General features: G+C 44.9%; 1 protein-coding gene across 1 annotated transcript in view; it reads left to right on the top strand.

The window, feature by feature from the left end:
* The first annotated feature begins 3630 nt into the window (after positions 1 to 3630).
* The window catches only part of LOC143817283 (cyclic nucleotide-binding domain-containing protein 2-like), a 297967-nt gene continuing 279356 nt past the window's right edge, over positions 3631 to 22241 (top strand). The window contains exon 1 of the mRNA XM_077298552.1: positions 3631 to 3824. Coding sequence (XP_077154667.1) covers positions 3769 to 3824 — 56 coding nt within the window. The 5' untranslated portion in view covers positions 3631 to 3768. The remainder of the gene's footprint in view (positions 3825 to 22241) is intronic.

Genomic DNA, 22241 nt, shown 5'->3' with positions numbered 1-22241 from the left:
CATCCACCTCCCATCTGGTGGAAGTGCCTTAAATAATAAATGTTCCCTAGCCATTGGCTGGGGACACTTTAGGGTGGCGCGCTGTCCCTTTAAGAAGATGGGACCGCACACGCACCCTAAGCATAGTGCACAGGAATCTGCGAGTCGTGCGCTGTTTGGGCAGCCTCAAGAGGGTGAGGAAAAGGTACGGAACTGCGGAGGTGAGTATGTCAGCATCTCTGCAGGGGGAGAGAGGCAGGGTGCAGAGATGCTGGCTCCACAGTTGGGACATCAGGAGAAGGAGAGAGAGGTGTAGGAGCACGGCAGTGAAAGCTTCAGCATCTTTGCTGGGGAAGGGGGTGCAGAGATGTTGGCGTTACCGGAGCATTTTTCTCAAGTAACAGAATACCTATATTTATAAGGAAATCATATCACACTTTAATTTTTGCAGGCCCATATAGAATCTCTTTACTAGACCCTACCTCAAATTTGAGCATACTGTCCTAATCTATGAACTTTTCCCCTCACAGGTCTATTTCTCATGGCCCTAGAAGTAGCCTTTCAGGCTGACCATACGGTCATCAATGCTTATGTGGCAGTCTACGCACAACACTTGCAAACCTAAATCTTTTTAGGCATAGTTTTAACACTTACCAGGGCTCACATATTAAAGCAGTCATATGGCTTACTCCGAGATCTGCTCACACTTAGGGACAGGTTTCCTTTTCCAGGTGATCTATCACTGTTCAGACATACTGTACAACACTCTGGTCAAGAACCTCATTTGGTAAAATGGTGCCAAACCTACACCCTACATAGGCTGTCCTCCATCTGCAACTGACAGCAAGGTGACACACTACAATAATGCCACCATTCTCTGTTTCCCAGCTAGCCTCTGGGTAATATTGGGTTTACTTAATCCCCCATACCTCCCCTGTGACCGATACCCAGTCCAGTCTAGCAAATCAGGCAGCACACTGCAGCGCTAAAACATGCAAACATGAAACACAAAAATTGAACTGCATTACTGCACTAGAAATATGAAAAATGAGAGCGTTTAGCGCATAAAAAAGGCCAATTTTATGTGTACCTGGTAGCCACTAGGGTTGAGCGACTTTTATTTTTATAGGAACGGGTCGGGTATCACGAAACCCGACTTTCTCAAAAGTCGGGTCGAGCGAAATCAGCCGATCCTATAAAAAAGTCGGGGTCGGCCGAAACACGAATCCCAATGCAGTGCAATGGGATACTATGGTTCCCAGGGTCTGAAGGAGAGGAAACTCTCCTTCAGGCCCTGGGATCCATATTAATGTGTAAAATAAAGAATTAAAATAAAAAATATTGATATACTCACCCGTCCGGAGGCCCCTGGACATCACCGCTGGTAACCGGCAGCCTTCTTTGCTTAAAATGAGCGCGTTCAGGGCCTTCCATGACGTCACGGCTTCTGATTGGTCGCGTGCCGCTCATGTGACCGCCACGCGACCAATCACAAGCTGTGACGTAATTCTCAGGTCCTAAATTCCTAATTCTAGGAATTTAGGACCTGAGAATTACGTCACGGCTTGTGATTGGTCACGTGGCGGTCACATGGGCGACCGCGACCAATCACAAGCCGTGACGTCATCTAAGGCCCTGAACGCGCTCATTCTTAGGAAGGAAGGCTGCCGGAAAGAAGCCGAGGGTGAGTATATTCCTATTAGGTATATACTCACCCTCGGACGCGCCCTGCTTCTTTCCGGCAGCCTTCCTTTTTAAGAATGAGCGAGTGAAGGGCCTTAGATGACGTCACAGCTTGTGATTGGTCGGGGCCGCCCATGTGACCGCTCACGCGACCAATCACAAGCCGTGACGAAATTCTCAGGTCCTAAATTCCTAGAATGAGGAATTTAGGACCTGAGAATTACGTCACGGCTTGTGATTGGTCGCGTGGCGGTCACATGAGCGGCACGCGACCAATCAGAAGCCGTGACGTCATGGAAGGCCATAAACGCGCTCATTTTAAGCAAAGAAGGCTGCCGGTTACCAGCGGCGATGTCCAGGGGCCTCCGGAGAGGTGAGTATATCAATATTTTTTATTTTAATTCTTTATTTTACACTTAAATGTGGATTCCGATACCGATTTCCGATATCGCAAACATATCGGAACTCGGTATCGGAATTCCGATACCAGATTCAGAAGATCGCCGACCTCATGGCCGACCCCACACAGGGTCGGGTCGAGTTTCATGAAACCCGACTTTGCCAAAAGTCGGCGACTTCAGAAAATGGCCAACCCGTTTCGCTCAACCCTAGTAGCCACTTTACGGCATCTCTCTTATACCAGGTCCTATGTTTTCCTTCCTCGCTGAGAATAAACGTCTCCATGTGAATGGGTACCTATGAAAACCTCTTATGAGACTAACATTCTCTCTGTCTGTGGAGGGGCACTGGACCTGTTGCAATTAAAACACCTGTGACTAGGAGGCGGAGTGCTCGGTCAGAAGGCTAAATAATACATTTCAAAAAACTGACCGTCACATCCAAACATAGACTAAGTGTGAACAGGTGTTGAACCTTAGAGTCACCAACTCTTATACAGTCAAGCAAATAAGACAGCACACTGCGGCGCTCCACAGAGAGAGAGAATGTTAGTCTCATAAGAGGTTTTCATAGGTACCCATTCAGATGGAGACGTTTGTTCTCAGCGAGGAAGGAAAGCATAGGAGCTAGTATAAGAGAGATGCCGTAAAGTGGCTACAAGGTACACATAAAATTGGCCTTTTTCATGCGCTAAACGCTCTCATTTTTCATATTTCTAGTGCAGTAATGCAGTTCAATTTTCATGTTTCATGTTTGCATGTTTTAGCGCTGCAGTGTGCTGCCTTATTTGGTTGACTGTATAGGAGTTGGTGACTCTAAGGTTCAGCACCTGTTCACACTTAGTCTATGTTTGGATGTGACGGTCAGTTTTTTGAAATGATACCCAGTCCAGTCACAACATCACACCTGCAGGGCACCACGTCCTGTCCTCCGGGAGACCTATAAAACAAAACTTATATACAGTGCAACAAAATATATGTCTCTCGACAAACTGGAGTCCTTAAAAGATCATGTAAGAAATTTCAGATACATGTGAAATTCATGGTCTCCATGTTATTCTCCATTAAAAACCCTCAGTGGTGACATGTGGGGCTTGATTATTGGTTGATCCTACAAAAATCTTGCTGCAATTGCCTGTACAGAAGATAACTAGAAGTTTTTCGCTAATGCAATTAATCAAATAAAGGGAAATAATTCATCATCTCGGCACCCTGTACAGTGAGAATATGTTCTACACATAATGTTTGCCTTGGAACAAGCAGTTCTATGTTTAGCAGAACACAGCCTTCATTTTTCTCTGCCCTGTTGACCATCAGTCATGGAGACACGTGAGCTACTGACTCAACCTCGCTTCCTTCCATTCATCCCTGACGCATTATTTATCCTTAATTTGGAGGAGCTTCTATGTTTCGAGAGTAAACCCTTTTAAACCAGTGTACTATTTCTATACAAACAGAAACATGGCAACTGCAAGCTTCGGTTTAACAAAAGTCAACAATCAACATTTCGTTCTATCACTTGGCGGTGAAACATGACCCTCCCAGTACATAATCTCCGATAACATTGTCTACCACTTAGCTGAAGTGCTTGTAACGTCTTGGATAAAAATCAGATGGAAACATTATACTGGCAGCGAACATGACTATATTAGACACGGGCCTCCTGGATCCAGCCTGGCATTGTTGATTCTAACAGAGCGGAGAAGGTATGAACCAAGAGATGAGCGCTGAGGTCCCTACAAAGTGGCCACTTCACCCTGACAAGTAAGTACAAGCCAAGAGTTCCAGGTTGGGGCAACAAGCTGAATTTAAGTCAAGTGCAAGGTAAATAGAGATCTATAAAAAGAACTAGAAAGTCGAAAAGGGTTGACCACTCTTGGCCACCAAATTTAAGGCCATTCACAATGTGCAATGAGTAGAATGCATTGGAGTACTTTTAGAAGATTCCTAAAGACGAGATTTGGACTATGTCTACACAGCTCATGGTTGGACATTAATTGGTGGAGTATAAGTGTCCTCTACAACAAAGTTTTGGGTATGTCGGATCCTTGATTTTACCCAATGGTGGATGTTAAAGGGTAACTGAACGCTCCTTCTCTCACCACGGTGTATCATCATCTTATCAATCTTTAGTTTATTCAGTTTAGCGCATCAGTGGCATAAAGTGTAACGGTCATTGAAGAAAAAAATGTTTTCACATTTGATAGACACATTTCAAAAGTTTTGATCAATGTGGGTCGGGGCAGCTGGGACTCCCACTGGTCACTAAAATTTAAGAGGAAAAGTGCTCAGCCGGGCACTGCTTTCCTTTGACAGGCTCTATAGGTTCCTAAACATGAAAGGTTAATTCCAGAACTAATGGAGTTCAATTAGTAAGATAGGGATTAACTTATTTATCTCTGGGGGACATAGCACCGATACCCCCAGAGATTCTGAGAATGGGACTCTGGATCCCAAGAATAGAGCTTGTCTTGAATGAAACATAGGTACTTGTCCTCCATTGCCTACAGGACTGCCAGGATAAGCTAAGGACACTGATCAGCAACTTCCAGTAGTCCTATATGCACATAGTGACTGCACCAGCAGAATAGTGAGTGCCTCTGGAGTATAATACAGGATGTAACTCCGGATCAGTAATGTAATGTATGTATACAGTGACTGCACCAGCAGAATAGTGAGTGCAGCTCTGGAGTATAATACAGGATGTAACTCAGGATCAGTAATGTAATGTATGTACACAGTGACAGCACCAGCAGAATAGTGAGTGCAGCTCTGGTGTATAATACAGGATGTAACTCAGGATCAGTAATGTAATGTATGTACACAGTGACTGCACCAGCAGAATAGTGAGTGCAGCTCTGGAGTATAATACAAGATGTAACTCAGGATCAGTAGAGGATCAGTAATGTAATGTATGTACACTGTTATGACCCCAATGGCAGAGGGTCTCAGGAATAATGCTAAGTCTGTAGATACAGAAAACCAGCTCATAGGGCAGTGGTAACTGGGCTGACCATATAACTAATCCTAGCACCACAAATACCAGCAGCCGGGGAACGTTCCTACGTTGATCCTAGACGTCTCGCGCCAGCCGGAGAGCTAACTACCCCTAGAAGGGAAAAGAAAGACCTTTCTTGCCTCCAGAGGAAATACCCCAAAAGTTGGATAGAAGCCCCCCACAAATAATAACAGTGAGGTAAGAGGAAAAGACAAACATAAGAATGAGCTAGGTATTTAGCAAAGAGAGGCCCACTAGCTAATAGCAGAATATAGAAAGATAACTTATATGGTCAGCAAAAAATCCTATCAAAAATATCCACACTGGAAATTCAAGAACCCCCGAACCGTCTAACGGCCCGGGGGGAGAACACCAGCCCCCTAGAGCTTCCAGCAAGGTCAGGAATCACTTTTAGTACAAGCTGGACAAAAATGATAGCAAACAAATAACCCAAAAAACAAAGAAGCAAGACTTAGCTTAATTTTGCACGAACCAGGACCAGCAAACAGGAGCAAACAGAATGTGTCTGATAACACCGATGCCAGGCACTGGACTAAGGTTCCAGGAGGTTTATATAGCAACGCCCCTGAAGTAACGACCCAGCTGGTTGCAGACTGAGGGAAGGAAATCCCAGAGTCATAACACTAGTAACTACAAGAGGGAGCCAAAAAAGTCTAATTCACAACAGTACCCCCCCCTTAAGGAGGGGTCACCGAACCCTCACCAGGACCACCAGGGCGATCAGGATGAGCAGCGTGAAAGGCACGAACTAAATCGGCCGCATGCACATCAGAGGCAACCACCCAGGAATTATCCTCCTGACCATAACCCTTCCACTTGACCAAATACTGAAGCCTCCGCCTGGAGAGACGAGAATCCAAGATCTTCTCCACCACGTACTCCAACTCGCCCTCAACCAACACCGGAGCAGGAGGCTCAGCAGAAGGAACCACAGGCACAACGTAGCGTCGTAACAAAGACCTATGGAACACGTTGTGAATGGCAAACGAAACCGGAAGATCCAAGCGAAAGGACACTGGATTAAGGATTTCCAATATCTTGTAAGGACCGATGAAGCGAGGCTTAAATTTAGGAGAGGAGACCTTCATAGGAACAAATCGAGAAGACAGCCACATCAAATCCCCAACACGAAGTCGGGGACCCACACCGCAGCGGCGGTTGGCAAAACGCTGAGCCTTCTCCTGTGACAATTTTAAGTTGTCCACCACATGATTCCAGATCTGCTGCAACCTATCCACCACAGAATCTACCCCAGGACAGTCAGAAGGCTCCACATGTCCCGAGGAAAAACGAGGATGGAAACCAGAGTTGCAGAAAAATGGCGACACCAAAGTAGCGGAACTAGCCCGATTATTTAGGGCAAACTCAGCCAACGGCAAGAAGGTCACCCAATCATCCTGATCTGCCGAAACAAAACACCTCAAGTAAGCCTCCAGAGTCTGATTAGTTCGCTCAGTTTGTCCATTAGTCTGAGGATGAAAGGCAGACGAGAACGACAAATCAATGCCCATCCTAGCACAAAAGGATCGCCAGAACCTGGAAACAAACTGGGATCCTCTGTCAGACACAATATTCTCAGGAATGCCGTGTAAACGAACCACATTCTGAAGGAACACAGGAACCAGATCGGAAGAGGAAGGCAGCTTAGGCAAAGGCACCAAATGGACCATTTTTGAAAAGCGATCACATACGACCCAGATGACAGACATACCCCGAGACACCGGGAGATCAGAAATGAAATCCATGGAAATATGTGTCCAAGGCCTCTTCGGGACAGGCAAGGGCAAGAGCAACCCGCTGGCACGGGAACAGCAAGGCTTAGCTCGAGCACAAGTCCCACAGGACTGCACAAATGACCGTACATCCCGTGACAAGGAAGGCCACCAAAATGACCTAGCCACCAGATCTCTGGTGCCAAAAATTCCCGGATGACCTGCCAACACCGAGGAATGAACCTCGGAAATGACTCTGCTGGTCCACTTATCAGGAACAAACAGTCTGTCAGGTGGACAAGAGTCAGGTCTACCAGCCTGAAATCTCTGCAACACACGTCGCAAATCAGGAGAAATGGCTGACAAAATAACTCCCTCTTTAAGAATACCAACAGGTTCTGTGACTCCAGGAGAGTCAGGCACAAAGCTCCTTGAAAGAGCATCAGCTTTCACATTCTTTGAACCTGGTAAATACGAGACTACAAAGTCAAAACGGGAGAAAAACAATGACCAGCGGGCCTGTCTAAGATTCAAGCGTTTAGCAGACTCGAGATACATCAAATTTTTGTGATCAGTCAAGACCACCACACGATGCTTAGCACCCTCGAGCCAATGACGCCACTCCTCAAATGCCCACTTCATGGCCAGTAATTCCCGATTGCCAACATCATAATTCCGCTCAGCAGGCGAAAACTTCCTAGAGAAGAAAGCACATGGTCTCATTACCGAGCACCCAGGGCCTCTCTGAGACAAAACGGCCCCTGCCCCAATCTCAGAAGCATCCACCTCGACCTGAAAGGGAAGTGAGACATCAGGCTGGCACAAAACAGGCGCCGAGGTAAACCGGCGCTTCAACTCCTGGAACGCCTCCACGGCTGCAGGAGCCCAGTTAACAACATCAGAACCTTTCTTGGTCATATCCGTCAAAGGTTTAACAACGCTAGAAAAATTAGCGATAAAACGACGGTAGAAGTTAGCAAAACCCAAGAACTTCTGAAGGCTCTTAACTGACGTGGGTTGAGTCCACTCATGAATAGCTCGGACCTTGACTGGGTCCATCTCCACAGCAGAAGGGGAAAAAATAAGCCCCAAAAAGGGAACTTTCTGTACTCCAAAGAGACACTTTGAGCCTTTAACAAACAAGGCATTCTCACGCAAAACCTGAAACACCATCCTGACCTGCTCCACATGTGAGTCCCAATCTTCAGAGAAAACCAGAATATCGTCCAGATAAACAATCATAAATTTATCCAGATACTTCCGGAAAATATCATGCATAAAGGACTGAAATACTGAGGGAGCATTAGAAAGCCCAAAAGGCATCACCAAGTACTCAAAATGACCTTCGGGCGTATTAAATGCAGTCTTCCATTCATCTCCTTGCTTAATGCGCACAAGGTTGTACGCACCACGAAGATCTATCTTGGTGAACCACTTGGCACCCTTAATCCGGGCAAACAAGTCCGACAAGAGAGGCAAAGGATACTGAAATTTTACAGTGATTTTATTCAGAAGCCGATAGTCAATACAAGGTCTCAAAGATCCGTCCTTCTTGGCCACAAAAAAGAATCCCGCACCAAGAGGGGAAGAGGATGGACGGATATGCCCCTTCTCCAGAGACCCCTTGATATATGAACGCATTGCGGCATGCTCAGGTACTGACAGATTAAATAATCTTCCCTTAGGAAATTTACTACCTGGAATCAAATCTATGGCGCAGTCACAGTCCCTATGAGGAGGCAGAGCACTGGATCTGGACTCACTGAATACATCCTGATAATCAGACAAATACTCAGGAACTTCCGAAGGAGTAGAGGAAGCAATAGACACCGGCGGGGAATCAGCATGAATTCCCTGACAGCCCCAACTTGACACAGACATTGCCTTCCAATCCAAGACTGGATTGTGGGTCTGTAACCATGGCAGACCCAAAACGACCAAATCATGCATTTTATGCAGAACAAGAAAACGAATCACCTCCAGATGTTCAGGAGTCATGCACATGGTCACCTGCGTCCAAAACTGCGGTTTATTTTCCGCCAATGGCGTAGCATCAATACCTCTAAGAGGAATAGGATTTACTAACGGTTCAAGAACAAAACCACAGCGCTTGGCAAATGACAGATCCATAAGACTCAGGGCAGCACCTGAATCCACAAACGCCATAACAGGGTAAGAAGACAATGAGCAAATTAAAGTCACAGACAAAATAAATTTAGGTTGCAAATTACCAATGGCGACAGGACTAACAACCCTTGTTAGGCGTTTAGAGCATGCTGATATAACATGCGTAGAATCACCACAGTAAAAACACAACCCATTCTGACGTCTATGATTTTTCCGTTCATTTCTAGTCTGAATTCTATCACATTGCATTAAATCAGGTGTTTGTTGAGACAACACCACCAGAGGATTAGCGGTTTTGCGCTCCCGCAAACGCCGGTCAATTTGAATAGCAAGCGCCATAGAATCATTCAGACTTGTAGGAATGGGGAAACCCACCATCACATTCTTAATGGCTTCAGAAAGGCCATTTCTGAAATTTGTGGCCAGAGCACACTCATTCCACTGAGTAAGCACGGACCATTTCCGAAATTTTTGGCAATACACTTCAGCTTCATCCTGACCCTGAGAAATAGCCAGCAAAGCTTTTTCTGCCTGAATTTCAAGATTGGGTTCCTCGTAAAGCAATCCGAGCGCCAGAAAAAACGCATCAATATTCGCCAATGCCGGATCTCCTGGCGCTAGCGAGAAAGCCGAATCCTGAGGGTCGCCCCGCAAAAAAGAAATAACAATTTTAACTTGCTGAGCTGAATCTCCAGACGAACGGGGTCTCAGAGAAAGAAACAATTTACAATTATTCTTGAAATTCCTAAACCTAAATCGGTCTCCAGAAAACAATTCCGGAATAGGTATTTTAGGTTCAGACATAGGACTACTGGTAACAAAATCTTGTATACCCTGCACACGAGCTGCCAGCTGGTTTACACTTGTAATCAAGGTCTGGACATTCATGTCTGCAGCAAGCACAAGCCACTCAAAGGTAAAGGGGAGGAAGAGAAGGAAAAAAAAAAAAACTCAGAATTTCCTTTCTTATTATGCCACTTCTGCAATGCTTTAAACATTCAATGTTGGCCTGGCATACTGTTATGACCCCAATGGCAGAGGGTCTCAGGAATAATGCTAAGTCTGTAAATACAGAAAACCAGCTCATAGGGCAGTGGTAACTGGGCTGACCATATAACTAATCCTAGCACCTCAAATACCAGCAGCCAGGGAACGTTCCTACGTTGATCCTAGACGTCTCGCGCCAGCCGGAGAGCTAACTACCCCTAGAAGGGAAAAGAAAGACCTTTCTTGCCTCCTGAGGAAATACCCCAAAAGTTGGATAGAAGCCCCCCACAAATAATAACGGTGAGGTAAGAGGAAAAGACAAACATAAGAATGAGCTAGGTATTTAGCAAAGAGAGGCCCACTAGCTAATAGCAGAATATAGAAAGATAACTTATATGGTCAGCAAAAAATCCTATCAAAAATATCCACACTGGAAATTCAAGAACCCCCGAACCGTCTAACGGCCCGGGGGGAGAACACCAGCCCCCTAGAGCTTCCAGCAAGGTCAGGAATCACTTTTAGTACAAGCTGGACAAAAATGATAGCAAACAAATAACCCAAAAAACAAAGAAGCAAGACTCAGCTTAATTTTGCACGAACCAGGACCAGCAAACAGGAGCAAACAGAATGTGTCTGATAACACCGATGCCAGGCACTGGACTAAGGTTCCAGGAGGTTTATATAGCAACGCCCCTGAACTAACGACCCAGCTGGTTGCAGACTGAGGGAAGGAAATCCCAGAGTCATAACACTAGTAACCACAAGAGGGAGCCAAAAAAGTCTAATTCACAACAGTACACAGTGACTGCACCAGCAGAATAGTGAGTGCAGCTCTGGAGTATAATACAAGATGTAACTCAGGATCAGTAATGTAATGTATGTACACAGTGACTGCACCAGCAGAATAGTGAGTGCAGCTCTGGAGTATAATACAAGATGTAACTCAGGATCAGTAATGTAATGTATGTACACAGTGACTGCACCAGCAGAATAGTGAGTGCAGCTCTGGTGTATAATACAGGATGTAACTCAGGATCAGTAATGTAATGTATGTACACAGTGACTGCACCAGCAGAATAATGAGTGCAGCTCTGGGATATATTTTACATAGGCTACTCCTAACCTTTATATAGATTTATGCTTATTTAGATTATGACCTTCTCGGTGCAGGGACCTTTCACTCTCTTAGTTGTCCTGTTTGTTTCTAACTCAGTTGTAAAGTGAAACACACTATTTTGGCTCTTTACATCTATAAATATGATCGGCGGGCGTCTCTGGATGCATATTGGACATTAGATTTCTTGAAATCCCATCCGCTATGCTGTAACGTTTGGACGCTGCGGGGTGGATGCTGCACAAGTACGCAGTGTCTAACCGGCAGCCTTTACTGATCGTCTGCACCTACCCGAAGAGGATTTCCCATCCATGTTTAGGTGAATGTAGATTAGAAAAACAGTCCAGCTCTTCCTCAGGTCACATTGTCCTCAGGTTACATTATTTCCGCCATACATTGCTCATTCTTCAGCTTTTGCAACTTGAAACCTCATTGATCGTATTGCCACACACAGTCCAGATAACATATGATGGCAGAGTCCATTTATCACAGTATCTCGGCCCCATGTATCTTTCAGCTTATGGTATCCATTGCTAATCACTACATACATTGGTTTTGTGGATATGGATTTCTGTGGTCGAGCACGCATAGGTGTTATTTCTTGTCTCCTGTCCCCTTCCGTGGATTGTTGCTTCTGCCCCGTGCACCCCTGCCGTCAGTCATGGCTCCTGGAGGCCAAAGCATGGGAATGGTGCATGTGTGGACAGAGTATCCCTTTGCCAAGGAAGAAATTCACAGAGAAAATCTGCAGATATCATGTGAATTTCAAGTCCATATCATAGGTCGAATTCCACTGTGGATTTTCTCAGCAGCCAAATGATGAGATTTGATAAAATTTCATCTACTTTGAGGGTACTGTCATTGTAATACACATCCGATTTTCCACACTCAAATCTGTAGCTCCATGTGGACTTATCTCACGTGGTGGTACATTGTTACTGAGCCCTTCAAGTGCAGCACAAAACAGGTAGCACTGATGCAGCAGGACATATGAGGAGATACTGAACCAATGGAGCAGAAGTGGATCAGTGAGGACTGATGCAGCAGAGCTTAATTTGTAAGGACTAATGCTGTAGAGCTGGATTAGCGATGGCTAGTGCAGCAGAGCTGAATATATAAAGTAGCAAGACTGTACAAAAATGTAGACGTGCTGGAAGCATGGAGTAGCTGAGTTGTATAGCCGGGCTTCATGTAGCTGTGCTGGAAACACAGAATTTTAGAGTTGTGCAGCAAGCTTTGGAACCAGAGAGTAACAGAATTGTGTTTGTCAGAGGGATCAAATACAAAAGCTGAGGATCAGCTCCCAGGAAACCACCTACCTGTATTCCAAGGCGGTGTCCTGCAGCTTGAGCTGGGCTTGGCAGCTTGGGAAATTGATGACAATGGTGAGTTGAGTCATGGCAACCCGATGTGAAAAAGACCAGCACTGGATCCAGGTGAGGTGAGTAACAAGACAGGTGTGCTCCAAAAACTTTGATCCCCATGGGTTGATCTTGGGGACCTCTGCTGGGATAAAGCTTTCCCCTCCCAAGTCCTATCATGATGGCCTCAGTGGTCCCATGGTACATGCAATGCAAGCAAGATCATTGCTGAGGTCAGTGATTGGCTGCAGCGGTCCTGATGTACGTAACTCAAACAAAAAAGGCAGCACTCTGTAGCACCATAGCATGCAAATATGAAATATGAATTTTGAATTGCATTACTGCACTAGAAATATGAAAAATTGAGAAAGCTTAGCCCATAAATTGCCCAATTCATGTGTACCTGGAAGCCACGGTAAGGGGTTTCTCTTTTACAGGGCCTAACAATGCCATTCCTCTCTTTGAATAAAGTCTTCATCTGAATAGGAACATAATGTGTCATGATCTCAATGGCAAGAGAACATAGCATCAGCATATATAGGAACTAGCTCTTGGAAGATGGAAACTGAGCTGACCATGAACTAAACCTAACGCACAACTAGCAGTGGCCGGGTAGCATGCCTACGTTGATTCTAGATGCCCAGCACCAGCCGGAGGACTAAATAATGCTAGCAGAGGAAAATATAAGTCCTAGCTCACCTCTAGAGAAATACCCCGAAAGGAGACAGAGGCCCCCCACATGTATTGGCGGTGAATTAAGATGAAATAACAAACGTAGTATGAAAATAGGTTTAGCAAATTTGAGGTCCACTTACTACATAGCAGAAGACAGAAAGGACACTTTCATGGTCAGCTGAAAACCCTATCAAAACACCATCCAGAAATTACTTTAAAACTCTGGCATTAACTCATAACACCAGAGTGGCAATTCCTGTTCACAAGAGCTTTCCAGACACAGTAACGAAACTACAGCTGTGAACTGGAACAAAAATGCAAAAACAAACATGGACAAGAGTCCAACTTATCTAGTAGTTGTCTAGGAGCAGGAACAAGCACAGAGAGGCTTCTGATAACATTGTTGACCGGCAAGCAACTAACAGAGAAGCAAGGTTATATAGCGACTCCCACATCTTGATGGGAACAGGTGAACAGAGAAGATGAAGACACCAGTTCAATTCCACCAGTAGCCACCGGGGGAGCCCAAGATCCAAATTCACAACAGTACCCCCCCCTCAAGGAGGGGGCACCGAACCCTCACCAGAACCACCAGGGCGATCAGGATGGGCCCTATGAAAGGCACGAACCAGATCAGAGGCATGAACATCAGATGCATTCACCCAAGAATTATCCTCCTGGCCGTATCCCTTCCACTTGACCAGATACTGGAGTCTTCGTCTGGAAACACGGGAGTCTAAGATTTTCTCCACAACGTACTCCAACTCACCCTCAACCAACACCGGAGCAGGCGGCTCAACGGAAGGCACAACCGGTACCTCATACCTGCGCAATAATGACCGATGAAAAACGTTATGAATAGAAAAGGATGCAGGGAGGTCCAAACGGAAGGAAACAGGGTTAAGAATCTCCAAAATCTTATACGGGCCGATAAACCGAGGCTTAAACTTAGGAGAAGAGACCCTCATAGGGACAAAACGAGAAGACAACCACACCAAATCCCCAACACAAAGCCGAGGACCAACACGACGGTGGCGGTTGGCAAAAAGCTGAGTCTTCTCCTGGGACAACTTCAAATTGTCCACCACCTGCCCCCAGATCTGATGCAATCTCTCCACCACAGCATCCACTCCAGGACAATCCGAAGATTCCACCTGACCAGAGGAAAATCGAGGATGAAACCCCGAATTACAGAAAAACGGGGACACCAAAGTGGCAGAGCTGGCCCGATTATTGAGAGCGAACTCCGCCAATGGCAAAAAAGCAACCCAATCATCCTGGTCAGCAGACACAAAACACCTCAGATATGTCTCCAGGGTCTGATTAGTCCGCTCGGTCTGGCCATTAGTCTGAGGATGGAAAGCGGACGAAAAAGATAAATCTATGCCCATCCTAGCACAGAATGCCCGCCAAAATCTAGACACAAATTGGGTTCCTCTGTCAGAAACGATATTCTCAGGAATACCATGCAAACGAACAACATTTTGAAAAAACAGAGGAACCAACTCGGAAGAAGAAGGCAACTTGGGCAGAGGAACCAAATGGACCATCTTAGAGAAACGGTCACACACCACCCAGATGACAGACATTTTCTGAGAAACAGGCAGATCTGAAATAAAATCCATCGAGATGTGCGTCCAAGGCCTCTTAGGAATAGGCAAGGGCAACAATAATCCACTAGCCCGAGAACAACAAGGCTTGGCCCGAGCACAAACGTCACAAGACTGCACAAAGCCTCGCACATCTCGTGACAGGGAAGGCCACCAGAAGGACCTTGCCACCAAATCCCTGGTACCAAAGATTCCAGGATGACCTGCCAACGCAGAAGAATGAACCTCAGAGATGACTCTACTGGTCCAATCATCAGGAACAAACAGTTTATCAGGTGGGCAACGATCCGGTCTATCCGCCTGAAACTCCTGCAAGGCCCGCCGCAGGTCTGGAGAAACGGCTGACAATATCACTCCATCCTTAAGGATACCTGTGGGCTCAGAGTTACCAGGCGAGTCAGGTTCAAAACTCCTAGAAAGGGCATCCGCCTTAACATTCTTAGAACCCGGCAGGTATGACACCACAAAATTAAACCGAGAGAAAAATAATGACCAGCGCGCCTGTCTAGGATTCAGGCGCCTGGCGGTCTCAAGATAAATCAAATTTTTGTGGTCAGTCAATACCACCACCTGATGTCTGGCCCCCTCAAGCCAATGGCGCCACTCCTCAAAAGCCCACTTCATGGCCAAAAGCTCCCGATTCCCAACATCATAATTCCGCTCAGCGGGCGAAAATTTACGGGAAAAGAAGGCACAAGGCCTCATCACGGAGCAGTCGGAACTTTTCTGCGACAACACTGCCCCAGCTCCGATCTCAGAAGCGTCAACCTCAACCTGAAAAGGGAGAGCAACATCAGGCTGACGCAACACAGGGGCAGAGGAAAAACGGCGCTTAAGCTCCCGAAAGGCCTCCACAGCATCAGGGGACCAATCAGCAACATCAGCACCCTTCTTAGTCAAATCGGTCAATGGCTTAACAATATCCGAAAAACCAGCAATAAATCGACGATAAAAGTTAGCAAAGCCCAAAAACTTCTGAAGACTCTTAAGAGAAGAGGGCTGCATCCAATCACAAATAGCTTGAACCTTGACAGGATCCATTTCAATGGAAGAGGGAGAAAAAATATATCCCAAAAAGGAAATCCTCTGTACCCCAAAAACACACTTAGAACCCTTCACACACAAAGAATTAGACCGCAAAACCTGAAAAACCCTCCTGACTTGCTGGACATGAGAGTCCCAGTCATCCGAAAAAATCAGAATATCATCCAGATACACAATCATAAATTTGTCCAAATAATCGCGAAAAATATCATGCATAAAGGACTGGAAAACTGACGGAGCATTTGAAAGACCAAAAGGCATCACCAAATACTCAAAGTGGCCCTCGGGCGTATTAAATGCGGTTTTCCACTCATCCCCCTGCCTGATTCGCACCAAATTATACGCCCCACGAAGGTCAATCTTAGAGAACCACTTGGCCCCCTTTATGCGAGCAAACAAATCAGTCAGCAACGGCAATGGGTATTGATATTTAACAGTGATTTTATTCAAAAGCCGATAATCAATACATGGTCTCAAAGAGCCGTCTTTTTTTGACACAAAGAAAAAACCGGCTCCTAAGGGAGATGACGATGGACGAATATGTCCCTTTTCCAAGGACTCCTTTATATATTCTCGCATAGCAGCATGTTCAGGCACAGACAGATTAAATAAACGACCCTTTGGGTATTTACTACCCGGAATTAAATCTATGGCACAATCGCACTCTCGGTGCGGAGGTAACGAACCAAGCTTGGGTTCTTCAAAGACGTCACGATAGTCAGACAGGAACTCAGGAATTTCAGAGGGAATAGATGATGAAATGGAAACCAAAGGTACATCCCCATGAGCCCCCTTACATCCCCAGCTCAACACAGACATAGCTCTCCAGTCAAGGACTGGGTTGTGAGATTGCAGCCATGGCAATCCTAGCACCAAATCATCATGCAGATTATACAGCACCAGAAAGCGAACAATCTCCTGGTGATCTGGATTAATACGCATAGTTACTTGTGTCCAGTATTGTGGTTTATTATTAGCCAATGGGGTGGAGTCAATCCCCTTCAGAGGAATAGGAGTCCCCAAAGGCTCTAAATCATACCCACAGCGTTTGGCAAAGGACCAATCCATAAGACTAAAAGCCGCGCCAGAGTCGACATAGGCGTCCGTGGTAATAGATGACAAAGAGCAAATCAGGGTCACAGATAGAATAAACTTAGACTGTAAAGTGCAAATGGAACCAGATTTATCAAGCCTTTTAGTGCGCTTAGAGCATGCTGATATAACATGAGTAGAATCACCACAATAGAAACACAACCCGTTTTTCCGTCTAAAATTCTGCCGCTCGCTTCTGGACAGAATACTATCACACTGCATACTCTCTGGCGTCTTCTCAGTGGACACCGCCAGATGGTGCACTGGTTTGCGCTCCCGCAAACGCCGATCGATCTGAATAGCCATTGTCATGGACTCATTCAGACCCGCAGGCACAGGGAACCCCACCATAACATCCTTAATGGCATCAGAGAGACCCTCTCTGAAAGTCGCCGCCAGGGCGCACTCATTCCACTGAGTAAGCACAGACCATTTACGAAATCTTTGGCAGTAAATTTCAGCTTTATCTTGCCCCTGAGAAAGGGACATCAAAGTTTTTTCTGCCTGAAGCTCCAAATGAGGTTCGTCATAAAGCAACCCCAAGGCCAGAAAAAACGCATCCACATTGAGCAACGCAGGATCCCCTGGTGCCAATGCAAAAGCCCAATCTTGAGGGTCGCCCCGGAGCAAGGAAATCACAATCCTGACCTGCTGTGCAGGGTCTCCGGCAGAGCGAAATTTCAGGGACAAAAATAATTTGCAATTATTTCGAAAATTCTGAAACCCAGATCTATTCCCCGAGAAAAATTCCGGCAAAGGAATTTTCGGCTCAGATACAGGTGCACGAAAAACAAAATCTTGCAAATTCTGTACCTTCGTGGCGAGATTATTCAAACCTGCAGTTACACTCTGAAGATCCATTACAAACAGGTGGACACAGAGCCATTCAAAGATTAGAAGGAGAGAAAGAAAAAAAAAAGGCTGCAGCATAGACAGACTGGCAAGAGGTCCAATTAAGAGCACACTCAAGAGGAAAAAAAAAAAAAAAAAAAATCTCAGCAGACTTCTTTTTTCTCTCCTTTCTCAGCCAAGGATTTTAACCCTTTAGTGGGCCGGTCAAACTGTCATGTTCTCAATGGCAAGAGAACATAGCATCAGCATATATAGGAACTAGCTCTTGGAAGATGGAAACTGAGCTGACCATGAACTAAACCTAAACGCACAACTAGCAGTGGCCGGGTAGCATGCCTACGTTGATTCTAGATGCCCAGCACCAGCCGGAGGACTAAATAATGCTAGCAGAGGAAAATATAAGTCCTAGCTCACCTCTAGAGAAATACCCCGAAAGGAGACAGAGGCCCCCCACATGTATTGGCGGTGAATTAAGATGAAATAACAAACGTAGTATGAAAATAGGTTTAGCAAATTTGAGGTCCACTTACTACATAGCAGAAGACAGAAAGGACACTTTCATGGTCAGCTGAAAACCCTATCAAAACACCATCCAGAAATTACTTTAAAACTCTGGCATTAACTCATAACACCAGAGTGGCAATTCCTGTTCACAAGAGCTTTCCAGACACAGTAACGAAACTACAGCTGTGAACTGGAACAAAAATGCAAAAACAAACATGGACAAGAGTCCAACTTATCTAGTAGTTGTCTAGGAGCAGGAACAAGCACAGAGAGGCTTCTGATAACATTGTTGACCGGCAAGCAACTAACAGAGAAGCAAGGTTATATAGCGACTCCCACATCTTGATGGGAACAGGTGAACAGAGAAGATGAAGACACCAGTTCAATTCCACCAGTAGCCACCGGGGGAGCCCAAGATCCAAATTCACAACAATAATGCGAGTCCTCTCTTAGACTAAAATCTCTCTCTGTGGAGGGGTAGTGGTCCTGCTGTAATTAAAACACCTGCAGCTAAAAGGCGGACAGCAGGAAGACTTTATTCTAAGAGAGGAATGGCATTGTTAGGTCCTGGAAAAGAGAAACGCCTTACCGTGGCTTCCAGGTACACATGAATTGGCCAATTTATGCTCTAAGCTTTCTCAATTTTTCATATTTCTAGTGCAGTAATGCAATTCAATTTTCATATTTCATATTTGCATGCTATGGCACTACAGAGTGCTGCCTTTTTGTTTGAGTGTTTATGAGTTGGTGACTTTAGGTCAGCACCTGTTCACACTTAGTTTATGTTTGGATGTGACGGTCAGTTTTTTTAAAATCTGATGTACGTGACATCATGACTGTAGGACTGGTGAGGAACATTAGAATGATGGACCATTTAAAAAGGCGAGTAACGAGTATTTTTTTTAATCACACTGCCTGCATTTAGCATACTTTCCTGAAATTCTGGAAGCCTTTGTGCATCTCATGGGTGAACTTTTTGTGACTTGGCCTCGTGAATGTCTTTGTTTGCCAGACAGCAAACCAATCACATGAGAGGAGTACTGTAAAGAGTCAGATCTTACTGTCAGTAGAGGGTCGATAAAAAGGTAATAGAATCAGACTACACACGATTTGTAGTCTGTAACCATAGAGCTACATTGCTGTGCAGAAGTGCTGTGTACATAAAATGGTAAAATACTTTATTTTTAATCAAAAATAATTGCAAAATTTTATCAGCTCACCTTCGAAATATATCACCAACAGCTAAGGTTTCAGTTTCCATTCCACTTTATCACCATATGTGTTAATAGCAGATTCATCCTTGTGGGTTTATGGTGTCATTACCTTTGCTGCCACTAGATGGCAGTGTATTTCTACCAATCTCAGCTGTAGGCCGGGATGCGGGGGTTATAAATGAACACAGGGCGGATATTCTGCTCATTCTGGGCTGTTTGGAAGGATGTTATGACCTCAGCACAAGCAAAATGTGTAGGGGAAAAAAAATAACAGACAGCTGCGAGTGACTTGATTTTTTGTGGTGGTTTTATTGCTTCTCACTTGGATGAAAAAAAGAAAAATTTCTGCTTCTCTTTCAAATCAACTGGAAAATGCTGATACAATATATGATGGCTCAGTGGAAGCGGCGAGACAAGAACAAATATTGTGATCTGATGCTACTATCAAGATATAGTCCAAGTGCCGAGTGTAGAGGCTCCCCAGACACTTCTATGGTGGGAGGGCCTGACAGTGACATCCAAGCATGTCTCCCCCTTCTATGGGGGTATAAAATAATTCAGGATTGATCTTATCAAAGATAATACCTCAGCTGCTGCAGAACATCATAATACACTTCAGCTGCTGCAGAACCTCATAATGCACACCTCAACTGCTGCAGAACTTCATAATACTCCTCAGCTGCTGCACAACCTCATAATACACCTCAGCTGCTGCAGAACCTCATAATATATCTCAGCTGCTACAGAACTTCATAATACAACTCAGCTGCTGCACAACCTCATAATACACCTCAGCTGCTGCAAAACCTCATAATACACCTCAGCTGCTGCACAACCTCATAATACATCTCAGCTGCTGCACAACCTCATAATATACCTCAGCTGCTGCACAACCTCATAATACACCTCAGCTGCTGCACAACCCCATAATACATCTCAGCTGCTGCACAACCTCACAATACACCTCAGCTGCTGCACAACCTCACAATACACCTCAGCTGCTGCACAACCTCACAATACACCTCAGCTGCAGCACAACCTCATAATACACCTCAGCTGCTGCACAACCTCATAATACACCTCAGCTGCTGCACAACCTCATAATACACCTCAGCTGCTGCACAACCCCATAATACACCTCAGCTGCTGCACAACCTCACAATACACCTCAGCTGCTGCACAACCTCATAATACACCTCAGCTGCTGCACAACCTCATAATACACCTCAGCTGCTGCACAACCTCATAATACACCTCAGCTGCTGCACAACCTCATAATACACCTCAGCTGCTGCACAACCTCATAATACACCTCAGCTGCTGCACAACCTCATAATACATCTCAGCTGCTGCAGAACATCATAATACACCTCAGCTGCTGCACAACCTCATAATACACCTGAGCTGCTGTACAACCTCATAATACACCTCAGCTGCTGCAGAACATCATAATACACCTCAGCTGCTGCAGAACCTCACATTTATTACAATGATTAGAGAATTAGGAGATCACAAATAACACACAGGACTGTGATCTAAAGAGGAACTGCACACACAGAACACCACATCTGTAACATCATAGTATAATATAGAACGCTCCACAGAATAAAAAGACTTAAGAGAAAAAAGAATCAGTCCGTCTTCTGCAAAGTTATAGAAAACAAATAGGAAAGCTGGGAAACATCTGAGTGCCGGGTGACAACCCTGATGACAGCTGTAGTTGCACCATGCGGGTTGTCAGTCTGCTTTTCTACAGGCAGTATCACAACCAGGACCAAGACAAGGCTTTCTGGTTCCCTAGGCAGGTGAAGCCAATGGCGCCCGACCTCCCACCTTCAACCAAACACCAAAAGGGTCAGAAACTAAGGTAACAGGACCCCTAATGCACCTCCTTCCTCCCCCTCCGATGGGTCATGTAACCAGCTCCGATGAACCCTTCCACTAAAATGGTTACCTTTTTCACCAAAAAAAAGTCAGCAAAAGTTAAAAAAAGCGGTGTAGAGTGGCACGTAAAAGTTTGGGCACCCCAGGTCAAAATTACTGCTATTGTGAACAGTTAAGCAAGTTGAAGATTAAATTATCTCTAAAAGAGTCGAAGTTAAAGATGACAAATTTCCTTTGTATTTTTATTTGTTATTTTTTTTACATTTAAAAAATTATAAAAAGGAAAATGGGCTAATGCAAAAGTTTTGGCACCCTTGGAGAGGTGTGTGCTCAGATAACTTTGGCCAAGGTTTCAGACCTTAATCAGCCTGTTATTGTTATGGCTTGTTCACACTCATCCTTAGGAAAGGCCAGGTGATGCAAATTTCCCAGCCTTATAAAACCTCAGCCTTTTCTATCTTGTGACTTAACAGATGCGCAATTTCAAAGTTAGATACAGAATCAATCATTGTTTTCCAGCCATTATCACAATGCAGGGGAAAAAAATAGCAATATGCATCCATGACATCCTATATTTTAAATATTAAACCCAAGAATAGTCATGGAAATTAATATAGCTTAGCTATAGTGGGGGCCGTTTGGTTTCAATTAAGGTGTCTAGCATTTGGTAGATATCCTAATGAAAAATAAACAAAACCCCATTATAGCTAAAGGGATACGTCTGATCCATCCAACATGCAATAAATACTGCTTGCACAAAACTGATGGTGGTTCCAGTCATTTATTTATGTACTGATGGTGGTTCTGGTGATGTATTCATGTAGTGATGGTTGTTCTGGTGCTGTATTCATGTAGTGATGATAATTCTGGTGATATATTCTTCATCAGAACCATCGTCAGTACATGAATATCGTCATCGTCATCATAAGTACATAACTAGAGCACCAGAGCCATCAATAGTACATGAATATGACACCAGAAACAAC

The sequence above is a fragment of the Ranitomeya variabilis genome, chromosome 3, assembly GCF_051348905.1.
Source record: "Ranitomeya variabilis isolate aRanVar5 chromosome 3, aRanVar5.hap1, whole genome shotgun sequence".
NCBI lineage: Eukaryota > Metazoa > Chordata > Amphibia > Anura > Dendrobatidae > Ranitomeya > Ranitomeya variabilis.
This window is presented reverse-complemented; position numbering and strand designations above follow the sequence as displayed.